General features: G+C 39.0%; 1 protein-coding gene across 1 annotated transcript in view; it reads right to left on the reverse strand.

Annotated features, from left to right (window-relative positions):
- Nucleotides 1-907: 907 nt before the first annotated feature.
- The window catches only part of chrna8 (cholinergic receptor, nicotinic, alpha 8), a 43839-nt gene continuing 27578 nt past the window's right edge, over nucleotides 908-17168 (reverse strand). Inside the window, exons 5-9 of the mRNA XM_074674517.1 lie at nucleotides 12378-12625; nucleotides 11519-11713; nucleotides 8831-8917; nucleotides 6356-6465; nucleotides 908-5223 (exon numbers count right to left, since the gene is read on the reverse strand). Coding sequence (XP_074530618.1) covers nucleotides 4606-5223; nucleotides 6356-6465; nucleotides 8831-8917; nucleotides 11519-11713; nucleotides 12378-12625 — 1258 coding nt within the window. The 3' untranslated portion in view covers nucleotides 908-4605. The remainder of the gene's footprint in view (nucleotides 5224-6355; nucleotides 6466-8830; nucleotides 8918-11518; nucleotides 11714-12377; nucleotides 12626-17168) is intronic.

Raw genomic sequence — 17168 nt, forward strand, 5'->3', positions numbered from 1 at the left:
GAGTGTTTTAGATGCTGCTGGGTAACAAAGCTGCGACTTTTCTATCTAAACGATGACTAGGGATAAGTTTAGGGAGTTTATTGCATTCACAAGCTCTATTTGTTGTGTATCCCTTTACTGGGAGCAGTGCCTCTGCCATGTGCCTTCACTGTGATCTGTTTTGCTCATTTAACTCCCAGGCTTCTGAATGAACGTGATGCAGGAGGCATGATGCAGCACTAAAGTGTCCTAATGTGTCGCACAAAGGCTGCACTCATTATAATGTGGTGCACAGGCTGTATTGTGTTTGTCTTTCAGGTATCCTTCAGTCTTAGTCCGTTAACATGAATGTGTTTTCAAAGACACCACCCTTGTAAACTGCCTTCAAGCTCAAAGGTCTAAACGTATTGAAGAAGTTTCCCATTTGTTGCTGTCCAATTTTGTTTCAGTAAACCAGGACACACATTGCACCTTTTCTCACGGTTCATTTAACAGCACTTCTTTTATCAACAGGATACCTAGAATACACAAATACAATGTGATTAAAAACTTCGATAACTTTGGATCTTAGATGATGCAAATTGAATATAGTGTGTTATTTTAGTATAACAAAGTAAAAGAAAACTTCAAAATAAGGTGATGTATCCTCAATCCTGCACGCCTACAAACAGTGAGACTGAATTTTACATCAAGGAATAAATGCACCAATCACTCCTCCTGAAATGTGGTCCCTGTCTTACTGTTTGGAGCTCATCCACAAAACATCAAACAACTGGAAGTTGCGAAGGAGCATTGTTGGCCACACAAAAGACATCTGAGCCATTTCCTAGACCACAGAAGAGAAACATGCCCCACATTCTCCATCTAACATGTTTGTTGATTTTTTATTGCATACTCCAGCTTAGATTTTACACATTATCATAATAATTTTACTTCTTTCTCTGAGAACAAGAAGGAATGTCTTACTCCTTTTCAAGAATACCTCAGTTGTACTGTGGCTAATGCCTGGATCCATCCTGCCCTGACTAGATTTTCATTTATTTGGGGAAACTTATGCAAAAGATAGGAGGCATAGAGAGGGAGTTCATCACAACAATAAACCTTAAAGATGAAGAACGTGCAGTGACACAAACACTGGGCTCTTTAATGTCTCATAACTCCTAATTATCAATGAGGTCCCTGGAGCTGACAGTGTTTGTGAATGTGCTTACAATACAACATTTAATCTTGAAAGCCATCAGCAGTTGTTGGACAATGATTTATGTGCAGACATCTGTTAAAAGGGATTTGGCTGTTATTTATCAGTTTTATTACTTTTTACAGTTTTAATTTATGTCCCTCATTCATTTGTTCTGTACTTCAGACATTTGGCTAAAAAACACTGACGTCTTCTGAGACACAACTAAGAAAATCCTCTTCTTTTACAATGTGTCCCAAAAGATTCACGCAGACCCTGTTTTTCTATTTTTTTTTTTACAGAGAATAAATAAACTTTATTCACATAAGAAGTGAAAGTCTTCACATTTGAAATAACAGTATCAGAGATATAGACACCAATGAAAGCAGATACAATGAGGTGGCTGGCAGGTGGAGGTGGTACTAAACACTCTAAACAACTTTTTTGTGAGAATCAGCCAATCGACTGCATTTACACATTTACAAACACAGAAAAATTTACACACACATATTTCTGTTTAAATCTACAGCATATTCTCCAGTGATACTGTGGTGGGAGGTGTGATATAAGATCTTATAATTATAAGTTGTGTCTGAGGTTCAAATATCAAATCAATCTGCACTCTCTGTTTTGGTGCATCAGTCCAATAAGAACAAGCTACAATTTTTTCAAGCATCATAAATTTGAGCCCCAGAAATATAACCTCTACTTCCTAGAGTTAAAGATTTGAATGAGCAGTGTCAGACATTAATGTCTGCTGATGTACCAAAGAATAAAACACACAGTGTCTGACAAACACCTGTGCATTCTGTGTAACTAACCCAAGACATAGTCAACACAGTACTTATTGACACAACATAGTGAATAACTCATTTTTTTCCACAAAACAAACTGTTCTTAAAACATTACAGTTTGAAAAAGATAAATGACAAGCACAATATGATTGTGATTAAGCATGTCTACTCCAGTGAATTTAGAAAATATCTCCACACTTATGGTAAAGCAATCAGGTTCTCCTTAACTCTGTGAGAGACTGAAAGAAAAACAGACAACATTAAAATGCTTTGACAGAAGACCAGTGCCTGCATATCACCAACAGTACAAAAACAGCACTGACTGTTGTTGTACTTGTGGTTTCAAAGTGTCAGCACAACTTCGGATAACACTCAGCAGGGTATTTTTGATAATCCTCAAATGTATAAATTATGAAAATATGACAGTTATGACTTCATTACTTCTTGACTGACAAGCAGCTGGCAGGACAACAAACAGTAAAAAAAGAGGTAAGTCCAACCAATTTCAAACTAAAACATTTGTGATAACCCATGAGCTACCTCAAGACACGAACAAATTGGAGCGTTTAGTCAGATGCAAGCTAATGTTACTGTTAGCTTGGGAGTCCTTGATCTAATATCACAATTTTTACACTTTCACAGATAATCAAAACGCTCAAAATCCAATCTTAAAAATCTAAGCATGAGGGGTCAAAGTTAACAGAAAGAAATGTAGAACAGTGGTGTAGTTGTTATTAAATATATAAACGTAGCATAAAAAGTAAGCTAATTTGTGTTGGGTAGATTATTTCTTTGTTTTAATAATGCCTCTTGGCAAAAAAAAAAAAAAAAAAAAAAAAAAATATATATATATATATATATATATATATATACTGCTGGAAAGTTTATTTCCTTTTTAAATGGAGCCACATTATCAAGGGACATTTAAGGAGTGGGCAGCAGAGCTGAGTATGAAAAAACACCACCAGATCTTCTCTGCCAGTGCCAAACAGCCATGGTTGGATGTTGTTTGGTGGAGTTGAATGATTGAAATCTGAAAAAGCAAGATGTGTTGAAAATTTCACATTGTATTCATTCAACACAGTAGCATGTGTATAAACCATACACAGCCACAACACTGTGGTGGATGGCAAATAGTTCTTGAACCAACATTTGACACGAATCAGCCGATGTGGTTGTGTTGGTCTCTTGTTCCATCTTTTCTGCTCACAAAATCTGGAGGTAGTCTCTGGGAAACCCTGCTCTGTAGGGGCGAGTGTAGTCCATCATCTGTTTGTCAGCACCTGTGAGTACCAGTAGCTTAGAACAATAGTCAACAGCAACAGCAGAATAAGCTTTTTGGTTTTAGCAGTGAAAGTTCTGCAATTTCTTTCATGGACACAACCCACATATTCAGCTCTGCTGCTCCTCATATAAATGCAAGTTCATGACAAATGTGGCATCGTTTGAAACGGAAACAAACAGGCTTTGCAGCTGAATAAGATTTATTACCAAGATGCATTATAACAGAAATAATCTACCAAACACACATTTCCTTACTTTTTTGTGCTATGTTTAGTTTTATATTATAATTCAGTTTATGACTTTCTATATTTTTCACTTGACAATACCCCAGCAGTGTTTGATCTTTACAAACTAAAAGCATGGCATCAGTGAAAAAAATGTTTGGCTTGAGAACACTGTGAGTTAGCTAAAAAAATAACCCCCCAGGTAAAAAAAACTTTAACAGTGACATAGGACTGCTAAAAAAAGTCTGACCTTGTCCTCCTCCCCAGAGTAGAAAGTATAACATTAAAACATAATGCTTGATCTGCCAGCTGTATGCTAACCTGGCTGCATGGACAGAATTTAACAAGGTTGACAAGTTCCAACATCATTATCTTTACAATTTTTGACCACACAATTGCGCATGGATACCCACCTCTCCATGCGTACTCCATACAACTATGTAAAACCAGAGTAGCATTAGCACAACAGGTGCAGCTTTTTTTGACAGTGGCTGTTAAAATCAGCACAAAAATGAAATTTCTTAACTGTTTCTTTCTTCCAACACCATCATGAGTAAAAGTTTCCCTGGTTGAGTTCAGAAGGAGAACAGTCTGTGTTCAGACTGATGTAGATTTACACATATACAAGACAGCAACAAATAGTACAGATAAACTGTAAAAGAGCCAGTGTGGTGGATCTTGGTTTCTTAACAAAAAAAGCTTTTTTTTAAACAAATATTACAGGTAGAATAATAATAATATTTACACTGCTCTCTGGGTAAAGACAACAAGCATCCACACTGCATGACCATCCATATCTGAAGCAATTAAAAAGGAAATCTATTGAATGCTCTTTACTACTGTCCCCATGTTTCCTAACCTTCTGCCTGTAGCCTCCTGTCTGCAGGCTTCAACTTTGATCTTCTGCCGCACGATTCTGATTTCATGATTTTTTCCCCCACTAATTGCTTCAGATAAAAAGCAGTGAAAATCCATTTGCCTGCATGTTTCAAGAGATTAATTTATGACACAGTGAGGTTGATCTTCTTTCCAATAGACTCCCAGGCTTTAGGTTAAGGACCATAAACTGCACTCATCGTTTCCTTCCTTCATCCATTTTCTTCTTCTTTAAATTGTCCTTCTTTTCTTCTGTAGTGACTGCATCCAGCTATGTGAAGTCCTTGGAAACAGCCTCTATGAAGTTGGGCGCTGACATGAGGATAGTAAAGGTGCAAATGATGGAAAAGAGTGAGAAGGCCACCAAGCACAGCCGGTCCACCACTGCTGCTGCAAACTTCCACTCGCTGCAGATGGCTTCAGCCTCGTCCTGGTCGCGGAAGCGCTGGGCGATGTACGAAACCTCCTCCAGTATGCGTTGGATCTCTGGTGGGGGGATGCTTACACCCATCCCAGCTCCCACTCCCATACCTAGACCTCCAACACCACTGCCAACTCCTCCCGGTGGCTCAGCCTCGTCACTGGGTGAACCGTGGGTGCGTCCCCCAAGTGCGACTCCTGAGTCGCTAGAGGGTGGGCAGTGTGGGCTCTCTATCGGGTGGTAGTTGCTAAAGTAGAGGCTCATGGAACCATTGGAGGTTCCAGAGGGAGGGCAGGAAGTCTGTGAGAGGGGCACACTGAGGCTTGGTACAGCACCCATCTCTATAGAGCTGGTGCTGGAGTGGTGCTGGGTGGGGGGACGGTATTTGTAGCCCGACTGCTTGCGCTCCTCACCGGGCTGTTTCATCCGTAGAAACCAGGCACACCAGTTCAACAAAACCACACGAATCTGAAAGACAAGAGGAGGTGAAAAAACATTTCCATTGGCTGAATAATAAGGAAAAGTTCTTCGCACATCTATTTATTAGGACAGGTGCGTTGGAGGTTCAGGTATCCCGTCGAGCAATTTCAAAGAAAACACCTGCACACCATCCGACTTGCAAAAAATAAATATTGTGCAACGTTTCGGAACTAGTCCTGTAGACTGTTTTGCCTGATAAAGGTCTGGGACCGAAACATTACACAATATTTATTTTTTGCAAGTCAGACTGTGGGAGGGTGTTTTCTTTGAAATTTGCAAAAAAAAAAAATAATAATAAGGCTTTACAAAAAAATATTAACCAACGTTAACTGCATCGTGGGTTTAAAAGACCAAATAAAATAAACTCAAACTATAGGAAAAAAGGTCTTTAGTTTTTTACTTTGTCAATCTATTTCATACATAGCCTCACTATTTTGTTTTTTCACCATCCGCCCAGTGGCCAAACAGAATAGCATGGAGTGACATATTTTGTTGTTGCTCATCTGTCCTTGGTGATAACTTTTTTTAATAAGGTATGATGCTTTAAGTTCTTATTACACAACAACACTTTTCCAGACACTTTTTAATCTCACCTCTGACAACCACCCTATATTACAAAAAAGACAAATATTACAAATTAAACTAATAAAAACTTAACTAAAACTAAGCATTTTCCAAAATAAATAATCAAATAAATAAAACTAAACTAGAAAAGCCGCTTTAAAAATAACTGAAACTAAACTGAAAACAAAAATTCAAAAAAGAAATAAAAAATAAAAACTAAAGCAAAACCAAAATGTTAGTTTCTGTTGGCATGCTTAACTAGGCTTGACACTGGTATGAGTAATGCTGACTCCTTTCTTGGATCTAGTAGTAACAGCAGCTGCAGAATACAGTTTTGACTTTTGTCTTACTTGTTTTTTAAGGTATGTTATCTGCAATGATGGAGAAAGGAGAGCTGAATGAGGAACAACGATAAAATCAATATTCTTGCTAAAGTCCTTCTTGCTTTGTAAAACTGTACCTTTAACGTAGATGTTCACCGTCTGCTCACTGTGCACATTTTGTTACTTGTTGCTAAATTGTAGAAATGTCAACTGTGAGGTTATCTGCCACTCACCCACTTTGGCATCTTGCCTCCTTGAGGGTCATGATGATGGAACTGCAGGACAATGACAGTCACCACCACTGACATTCCCACAATCATCATGGTGCTGGCAAAGTACTGAGCTGCAGAGACACACGAGAAGAAGCAACATCAGTGCACATGTGGTGGATTTTCAGGCATTTTGTTAACAGCGTCTGCAGTTCTGTCTTGACCTTTCTTTATGGCAGGCATGCTTTAGCAGGTTAAACATTAAGAATTAAAAAATGGGTTGATTTCACACCCAAACATGAAAGGAAAGCAAAGCCCTTTAGTCTGGGAAAAAAGTTATGTTGCCAAGGGGTGAATATGCATTCAAACCAGGGAAACAGAGCCTGTGGAGAAAAAAGAATAAGAGTAAACAAACCAGAAGAAAGAAAAGAATAAAACAATACAGACGAGAGCTCTGGAAAGACCCACACAAGGGAAGAGTAGGAAGAAAGATGGGAGCGTTAACAGAGCACTTGCTACATGCACACACATACACACACACTCACGAACGAACACACCATACAACACAAATAAATATCTCAGGGTTCTGCCCTCATTTCTCGTGTTTGCTTGTGACTGTAAACAAAGTCAGGCCAACATCTAAACAGGACTACACAACCTTGCGACCGTGCCAGCAAAGTAATACTTCATGTGACGTGGACACGAGCTGTGACCTTATTTGTCAGGACACCAGAAAACAAGATAAATGGAAACGAGGACGGTGCTTTCTGAGACGCCTAGAGAGAGAGATGGGGAAGAAACCTGAGCCAAGAAGCAGAAAAAGGTATTGAAAGATTATTTTTAGGAAACATGAGGCATCATTTGCTGTGCCTTTACTGTTTTCACCAGCGGAAGTTTAATTCTCTTAAGAATGAGTCATCCCATAAGGATGGGAAAAGATAAAATACAGAATTAAACAATAAAAAAAACTAAAGTCAGTGACTCAAATGGTGATGGATTAGAATAATCAAGCAGTAAGCTGAACCAGCTTTTGTTATTTTAAAGCTGAGTGCAAACAGCTAAAAACAGGATAATGTATAGACAGCTCATAGTTATGCAAATAAGAATCTGGATGGGGTGAGCAAACCCCTGTTTTCTATAATTATCACTTTTTCTGCTCAGGGCTCTGCAGTTGACACACTTGTACACATAGTGAAGTATCTTAGCGCTGCCCTTGCTGTCAGCTGTGTTAGGGTTAGGGTTGCTCAGTCCATTGCTCAGAGTTAACAAAAATTGATGTTTTTGCCACAGCGTTGACAAGCTGAGGCAAACGTTGTCTGATGTCTTCCACAGATTGATGCGATTTGAAGTGTGTGATCAGTTTTTCTGTAGCTGTGGAGAATTAATCACCATTATTCTGAGTTCTGACCAATCAGAATCAAGTATTTGACACAGCCTGTTATTAGTTGCATCAATAAAACACAGGGATGCAAATCCACTGTTTTGTGGGGCATGAATCATTTTAACAAGGCTGCTCATCATACCCACAATGGCCTTGAGTTGAGGTCATGAGAATAAAAAAACTACAGATTTATCCTTTTATTGATGAAGCATTTATCAGGCTTTTTTTCACAGAGAGCAGCTTTCAAACACTGATGTAGTGGTACCACATGCAGCCTGAATGCTTCATCACTTAAACATCGACTTAACGTAATCCTAACATGTTCGATATATTTCACTCTGACAAATTCTAAACAGGGGTGAAGTTATAATTCAAAAAATTCTCCTACATGCCAACAAACCTTTCAGTTATTTCTCTGGGAACACTCCAGCCCAAAGGTTACTCCTCTCTTCCTCCCTCCTCTGCCCCCTTCCCTACTTCATCCATTATTTCTTCACTTTTCTTTCCTCTCTTGCCCAGTGGAGAATCATTTCATAGCCTATTAATGTTGCTGACAGCTTTAGTTCTGGCCACCCAATTTACTTCACACCACTAGGGAAAATGTGAATGATGTATAGGCACCCTTGGGCTACTCAGACCAAAGTGGAGCCGTGTACAAACACAGGTTTTATTTATAACTTTTTAAAGAGACTATATACAGTATATAGAGACCAGTCAAGCAGCTCTTGACTTTGAAAGCAGTAACTAATGCATGTTTTATGTCATCAGTGTTTACTCAAAGTGCAAGAATTACTCAGAGAGACGTATAAATTGTATGTGGAGCGGTCAGTAATGCCTGTTTGCTGATGCTGATCGATTGTACAGTCACTTTAGTTTCCTAAGGACATTTTTTTCCCTGGGGTTTTTACAGGGGGTTCACGTGCATTAACAGTTGTGCAGTGTCAGGCGGCTCAGCAGAGATGTATTGCTAATGTACAAAAGTTAATGTCCTATCTGCAACGTTGCCTTCTCTCCCCAGGCGTGGGACTGCAACTTAGTCCCAAGGATCGACATCAGCTCTAACTGAAACATGTTGCACACTTACAAATCTTGCATGTAAACACATAAATTAAACCCACCAATGAGAGGGACGGAGTCAGATGTGGCAGGCATGATCTCTGCTACCAGTAGCATGAAGACAGTTAGCGAGAGGAGCACGGTGATGCCTTGAGACAGAGATAAAGAGAGAGGGATGGTGAGAACACGAGCATTTACATAACGATCTGATCAGGGTCACTGGACTATGAAATCATTTCTGTAATTACTTGTGTATGTAATCAGTTAGGTTCTCGTGACTGCAACCATTTATCAGCTGCAGGCTCCTGACGTGTCTAAGGTAGGTTACAGCTCCAGAGATACTGCTAACACTCTGACTTTGTTACTTGTGACTGCTCGTTTGCTGACAGCTATTCATCAAAACCGACTGATAACACTCCAAAATGGATTTAGAGCCAAGCCTCTTATTTTGAAAGTCAATTTTCCAAGGGGATTCTATATGCATGTATTCTTAGTGTGCTACTTGATCGATATGGACATGTTTGTGGATGAATTTGCATGTCCTAACATGTACGTGGCCAGGCGCATCTCATTTTTCAGGTCTTTGAACTGAATCACTTAAACACATAACATTTTTTTTACCTTACCAAAGGCCATGAATGAAAACATCACATACATTTTTTATTCTACAGAGGGATTATTCCAGGTTTGTGAAATAGCAGTGGTCCACTCACTGCTAGAGATAAGCTTGTGGACAGATATTAGGTGGATAGACATTTTTATTGTGAATCCAGCGTGTGCCCCTGAGAGGAATTTAAAGACACAACTGTCACACCATACTAATGACTGCATATCTGTTGACACTTATCAGACCATGACACACCAGGATGTAAACAAGTGCAAATTAATCAGAAACCCTCCCAGACCCAAAAGAGCACAGAGACTGCTGAGTCTGAGACCCGGTTTGTAATAAAAGAACCAGAAAACTGCATCAAATCAAAATATTAATGGTTGTGTATTTCAGGGTTAAAAGACTGCTCAATATTTTCATAATATTCTGTAATTTTACTTTGATCATAAAATCTGTTTCTGTTAATCTTAATTCATAGGTAAGTCTTAATTAGGGCTGCACGATTATCGCAATCGCAATCGCAATGTCAGCACATGCAATTATGTAATCGCAAAAGAGGATATCGCAATCGCAATCGCAATGTCATCACATGCAATTCAGATTTTTCTCCGTGATAACCAAGCAAGTCTGTAGACTCATCATGACACAACTTTTTTTATTAAATCGCAAGCACAATCGCAATCGCAATATTGTCCACCTAATCGCAAATCGCACCTTTTCCCCAAATCGTGCAGCTCTAGTCTTAATTCACTTATTATTTACTCTTTATATTCAGACCATATTTGTTCACAATCTTGGCCCAAAACCAAATTTTACATTAAATAAGCAAAGTAAAATCTGTGTTTTGAATATCAGCAGTTAAAATTGCTCATTTGCTGTCAAACCTGAGATTGAACAAAGACGGCACATTGAATTACAGACCCGCAGACATAGCTGGTGTTTCTGTGTAAAGTGTGGCCCTATTAACTGGTGACTCTCGGCCGTTAATCTCCAATACCTTAGACTGTGAGTCACAAGTTAGCATGGTCGCTATTTACTCCAAAACACTGGTTGCTCTGTAACCGTCAAAACTTGATGGAAGTTGCCTCTGTTGTATTAAGTGTATGCACTGACATCACGATTTAGGTATTACCCATATATGCAGCCACGTTGAAGGTACACAAACGTAACAAAGGGGGCAGTAAAATATATTTTTAAGATGTCTTATCCACCAATAAATGTGGAAAAACACACGGAGCACACTTAAACCAATAGTGTAGGACTCAGCCAGCAAGAAAAACAGAGCTATTTAGAAAATTTACACCTAACAAGTGGAAGAGACCCATACGAGGAGTTTAGTTAGCATTATTGTCAACCCAAGGTATGAAAATATGGATGTTACTACTCTACTTGTTATGGAAGAGGGGGTCCACAAAGTAAATAATGCTCTTTTGGAGAGGCTCACTTCAAAATAGCCTCTGAAAGACACTGAGTTTAACTCTTGTACAATTTATTGCCATGAATTACCTCTCAATCTAATTATACACTATCATAATATGTTTACTTCCAAGTGCAATTTTAAGATGCTAAGGTCAGAGAACATGAACTATCTGACAGGACATGCTGTGAACAAACTTGAATGTTAAGATTAATGACAGATTATTGCCTTGAAAATCCTGTTGTAGCCTAGCTTGCCACAATGTTCTCCATTCTTCAGAAAATTGTTTACACTCCTCACCCCAATCTGCGATCATTTTTGGTAGTCAAAAGCTTATGAAATATTTTTATTGATTGGACCAGCAAAAAATGCAGCAGTAATTTACCATTTTGTGCCACAATAATCCTATATACCTGCAAGCTTGATTCTCTTTTGTTGTGAGAGTGCCTCCAACATGGTTGAGCTCGAGTTAATTACCACACATAAAAACACTCTATAGTATCATTTCTGACGGCAGAACAATGGTACATTTTGATGCTGCTAACAGGTTGAATTTAGTGTTTAAAAAACGCTAACCCGTCTGAATAAATGAAGCTAAACGCTGTCTCTGCGTGCACATCTTTATGATGACATACACTGATAATCCCTCTATAGCTATCACAAACTCCTTCAGTGGTGTCACATCCACTTCAAGTGAGGAGTATGTTTCAGAGTGTTTCTTACCAAGAGAAATCTTTTCACCCGAGTCAGCAGGTAGCAAGAAAACCAGCAGGGCCAAGCCAGAGATCAGCACACAGGGGATGAGCAAATTGAGGCCATAGTACAATGTCCTGCGGCGCATTGTGACGGTGAATGTCACGTCTGGATACGGCTCCTTACAGCATTCGTAATACAGCTCGTTGCGCTTGGCTGGCACACCTAGGGGAGAATCACAGTGGTCAAAGTTTGTGACTTCAAAAGCTTTCAGAAGACCCTTAAAATATATATAAACTTAAAAAGTTATTGACATTATATTTATTTAGCTGCTAAGTTACAGAGAGATAGAGGTGTCCACATGTTTTGATGAATAATCTGACTCAACTCAGAGACAGAATCAGATCTGAGTCAGAGTAGATATTATTTTGAATCAACTCTCTGATCCCAGAGTTTAACTCCACAAATGCAGTTTGCTGCATGCCATCTTGTGACTGGTAAACACAGCATCATCTCCCACAATTGACAGGTATTGGTATCATAAGCTTTTAGATAAGGATGGGAAACATCCAACTGGGGAATCCTTAACTTTTTTCCCAGTTAATCCAACTAAAACCATCAAAATGATGTCCTTTTGTGAATTTAACTAAAAGTTTTTAACTAGAATTCAACTACTTCTTGTACATAAGGCTTTTGTTTTTTGCAGTGAGTAATTGTGCCTCAAACCTTCAAAGAATTATTTTTATGTTTGTTTATAATTTCTCTCCGAACTCAGCTAAACAAATAAGATAAATTGTTTTTTTGTATGTTACACTGAAAAATGTTGTTCAACTCATTTATTGATATATTTTTGATGACTGCCCTACAGTTTAAGAACTTCCTTTCTCACCCACAAGGTCCCACTCCCCATTGGAAATGTAGGTGGATGTGTCCACATCCAGCATCTGAAGGTCCAGCAGCCAGCCGTTGTGTGTCCATGAGCCAAATTTCAAATCACACTTTTGCACATCAAAGGGGAACCAACGCACGTCGATGTAGCAGGTACTCTTCAGGATACCAGGGGGGATGTACTGGCAGTAACCTGATGCGTTCACCAGTACATTGGTGTGGAAGGTGGCGTCGAAGCGCTCGTCCGCGCTGAGGAGAGAATAACACAGTTATGTGTCTGTGCACCTTTAACAGTTCATTATCTTGCAGTGAGATTAAGCTGTCTTTGTGAAACCTCTTTATTGACTTCTTAAATTGTTTTTTAACACAGTGCTGGAGTAAGCTGGCAATTACTGTGAAATGGGTTTGTTAGTTCATACTGATGCAGAGAGAGAGGTCAACGAAAACTTTGGGGATATCTGCAAGTACAGTAGAGGGAGTCAGTGGAGGGTGATTGTGTAGTCTTGGCTTATTTACTTTAATAAACAATAATGTGCACATTGAATGTGAGGGGGCTCTTTGAACAAGAAAGGTGGTTAATCCAATCACTGAAACAGACATTTGTGTTTTAATGTGCAGTTAACTCATTTTTTTGGCAACTCTAGAGAAGAAACTACTTCTGTCACCCATCATGTTAAAATCAACGAGGTTTACCTGTTTACAAAAGGTTTCTTACTTCAGCATCCCTTAGTTTTAGATCAACACCATCATCCATTTAAAGCCTTTTTCTCCTACAGTAAACTTGTTAAGCTCCATTTGCTGCTTGTTGCTTAAAGCTGGACTATGTCCATGAGATAGTTTGAACTTGTGCCTGTTCGCTGCTTACTGTTCAGGGATGCACGTCTGCTTTTGGAGATTCTAAGTCAATTAGTGAAAAACAGAATTTTTGTCAGACTGTAGGTAAATAGGAGATTGGGCAGCTCGTTAATGCATTTTAGGTGTGACAGACAGTTTTCCCTTGGTCTAACCTTTCACAGTGATGAGCAATACAATGATTTATTTAAAGAGCATCTAAAGGACCATCCAGCCTGCTTCTTCAAGCCTAAACTTGCAAATTCAAAGTTAAAACCCAGGTGAAATCTAGGGAGCAATGACATTAAATATTTAGCTCCATTGTAATGCAAAATCAGCTGAATGAGAAAACTTTAAAAAAAGACCTCTTTCAAGGATCTGCAGCTCAGCGCCTGTTGAAATGACACACAGAGGACCATGGACAGGTTTTGAATGAATAAAACTCTGATGTGTTGCAAGTAAAGCCAGCTGCATCTCCAACTGCACAAGAAAACAAAAAGTGGTTTGTATTCTGTGAATGTTTTAAGGTTGCATTCAATTTCAAGGGACAAAGAGTCAGAGTTAAATAAGCGCCTTGATCACCTTTAGCTCTTGCACTTTGTTTAAACTCTGATTAAATATTAAACAGTTGCTCCTCTGGGGGGGTTTGAAGTGTGAACATACAAAAAGTGCTAGAGGCAAAGTCTGAACTTAGAGACTTTAGTTTTTTTTCTTTTGTCAAGTTAACTGCCCAGAAATGTACTTTTTTCCTTCAGATTACTATTGCAGTGTGTTTGTTTCAGATCACCATTTTTCCTTTAACTGAGAAACTAAAGTTATTCTAAAAGATGCCTAAAAGACATTTTTGTTGGATTATTGGCCCAATATTCACACCTACATAACTGGAATTTCTTTATTTCTCAATTACTTTCTTTATTCTTTATTTAAGCTGTGAAAGAGCAGCTCCTCTTGTTGTCTGGACAGTTGAAACGAAATAAAAAAAAAAAACATCAGCCAATCAGGTCTGAGCAGGCCGTAGCACTCAGGTAAACCATCCATGAGGAGAGCAAAAGAGACAGAGAACAATAACCACCTCATGGACAAGACAGTCGAGACTCTGATGCCTGCAAACTGTCATCAGGATACCTACTGGTTACATTTGGTGGTCAAAAACTGCCATCAGACAACAGCTGTAGAGTCATTGATATGCATCTGAGGGATTTAACAGTAACTGCTCAAATATCCATTTTATAAATCACCTCTGCACATGCATTAACAATCCTATCCTATCCTATCCTATCCTATCTCCCACGCCGGGTGATTGACACTGTGGACCAAATAAAGCCCATTGTCATGCTGGCAGTGCTTTTCCCTTCACAATCAGCAGCAACTTAAAATGCAAACCGACCCACTGAGCTCTTTTGTACAAATGCACATTTTATAAAAGCATGCATCACACAACGATACATGCTAAAACTCACAACTCAGACCCTGCTATCCCAGGTGAGAGAAATAATGCCACCGTGTCCTAAACGTCCTAGAACCCCATTCAGTCCTGACAACAGGCATCGAATCTTAACAGAATTTTTGAATAGACCTATTTCAGTTTCCACTGCCTTTGCTATCATTGAATGGTTTACCTTTTAACTGTAGGGTTAAGTGTTGTATTTTGTTATTCTACTCTATGTGTAAGTGTGTGTGTGTGTGTGTTGCTATCAGCAGTGGCTTGCAGTGCTTGGGCAGGGATGTGTGGGAGGCTTGTCCAAGGCAGAGTAATATGATGAATAATTCAAAGCTTGGTCTCGCTTTATCAGAAGGTGTGTGCTTTCTTGCAATCAGCGCTAACGTATGTCACGCTGGATCAGGTCCTTGACTCTTTCATGACGGAGGAAGGAATGTCTTGTATGTGCCAAAGCATAGTGGATTAAAGGATTAAAAATGTTTTACCGCCTCTTTACAAAGTATGGACAAGTGTTAAATATGCATACACATGGACAAGTGATAGCCCTGGGAGAATGAGAGGAGGTCACATTTGGACATTGCACTTCTTCTTCCCTTGTATCGCTCACAAACACAGCAGGCTAAGCACTGTGGACATGTGAGAGGGGAGCTAGGTGGGGACCGAATTGCATTGACAAAGGTGGCACTGACAGGTTCCTGCACCATGGGACATTAGTCACAAAGCGTCCTCACACTCACTCAACACCTGCTGCTGTCCACACAGGAACAAGCCCCTTCCTGACACACATACACACACTTACACACAAACTAAGTGAAGTAAGTTTTTCAGGCAGTCAGGAAGCCATGCAGGGTGGAATAAAACATAATGTACCATTTGAAATTTTTAGAAAGCAGTCATCAAGTGACAACTACAAAAAGAAAAAAATATGTATACAACTATACCAAGTCGATTTAAAGAGCAGATATTTTATGCTTTCCAATATTTTAAAGATGGTTCTCAAGTAACAATGCAGGATTTCCATACTAAAGTGGTGTGTTTTCAAACAAACAAAATGTTGTGGAAATACCTGAATCTGAAAACATCTGTTCTAAAAAAAATAGCACAAGATCTTCATGAGACTTGTTAAAATGATGAGGTCATCATGTAAGGGTATCCTCACTGGTTCATGACATGCGGCGGGAGTGGACCTCAAACATCAAGGTATGTCCATAGAGACTGCAGCTAAAACAAAGCGTTTCAGACAGCGACTGAAATATGGGATTTCTAAAGGACCACTGTGAGAAAAACAGGATTTTTTTGTTGTGAATCATGTAAAGCTACTACAAGGGTACCACACGGGCAGTATAAAAAAGGCAACATAACATCTGTGTATTGAAAGTCTTCCACTTATAGGCATGCTTAGATGAGGGTAGCAAGATGTTGTTCATGACATTTCTTTGCCAGTAGCTTTGATTCATGTGTACATTTTTTACCCTTGATTTGTGAAATCAGGAACATATAAAAAAGAGAGCAAAAGATTGAGCATTAAAAAAATATTTTGGTATTTCCTGAAGCATTCAGCCGTCCACTTTAAAAGGCACATATTTTCAACCAATACATATACAGAATATAGCCAAGATCTATCCATCCTTTAACATTATGTTATATCTATGTAAAGTAACATCCAAGTTCACAGCCTCAGGCCTCAAGCACTGCATACAGCTGTGTGGATAACTTGCTGGTCAACAAAGCTGTAGGCGAGCTGTGCAGAGCATTTCTAATGTACACATGGGGGTTTATTCCTGGAGGGGAAGAGCACATATGCAAAGTGAACATCAGCCATGACAAATGTATGATGTCTAAATATGGTCATTATCATTTCCTGCAGGAACTGAGGGCATGGAATCTTTTTCTCAGTGAAAATGTATAAAGTTACATTAAAAACAAATACACAACTTATGCAGTACTAGTACAATAAAACAATTAAACACACAACTTTAATTCCATAAAAGCTTGAACACTTCTGAATTGTTTATTAAATGAAATTCTGATAGTTTGTTAATCATTGTAACCTAATGGCCGACCACTTGTAAAAGGATGTTTACTAATGTACTGCAACACATCTTCCTTAAAGAACCAAGGAGACCAGTTTCAGGGTTTTGACAGCAAAATGTTCCACTTTTGCCTGATATAGGATTAAAGCTATGGAACAGTTTGCACTCCCCTTTGCTGCTTCTTCTAGAGAAATGTGATCTGAACATGTCACAACAATTTTTTTTTTTGCAAATCTTTATACCACAGGCGGTCGCTAAAACTGTAGAGGCTTTGCTCGAGATCTGAGGTGTCACTGGTTAAACAGAGCACATCAAAGTTAGGGGCGCCTCTATTTGTGCAACAATGCTTTACTCTGGCATCTCCCCATTGGTGCATGTGTGTTGAACCCTGTCTGTGCATAAATGTCTATTTCAGGCCTAAGTGTAAAATATGAATTTCCCTTTAGGAATTAATGAAACATCTCTTTGCAAGTAAAAAAAAACAAAA

The sequence above is a fragment of the Halichoeres trimaculatus genome, unplaced genomic scaffold, assembly GCF_033239565.1.
Source record: "Halichoeres trimaculatus isolate MK-OKI-2021-1 unplaced genomic scaffold, fHalTri1.1 fHalTri1_scaffold_7, whole genome shotgun sequence".
NCBI lineage: Eukaryota > Metazoa > Chordata > Actinopteri > Labriformes > Labridae > Halichoeres > Halichoeres trimaculatus.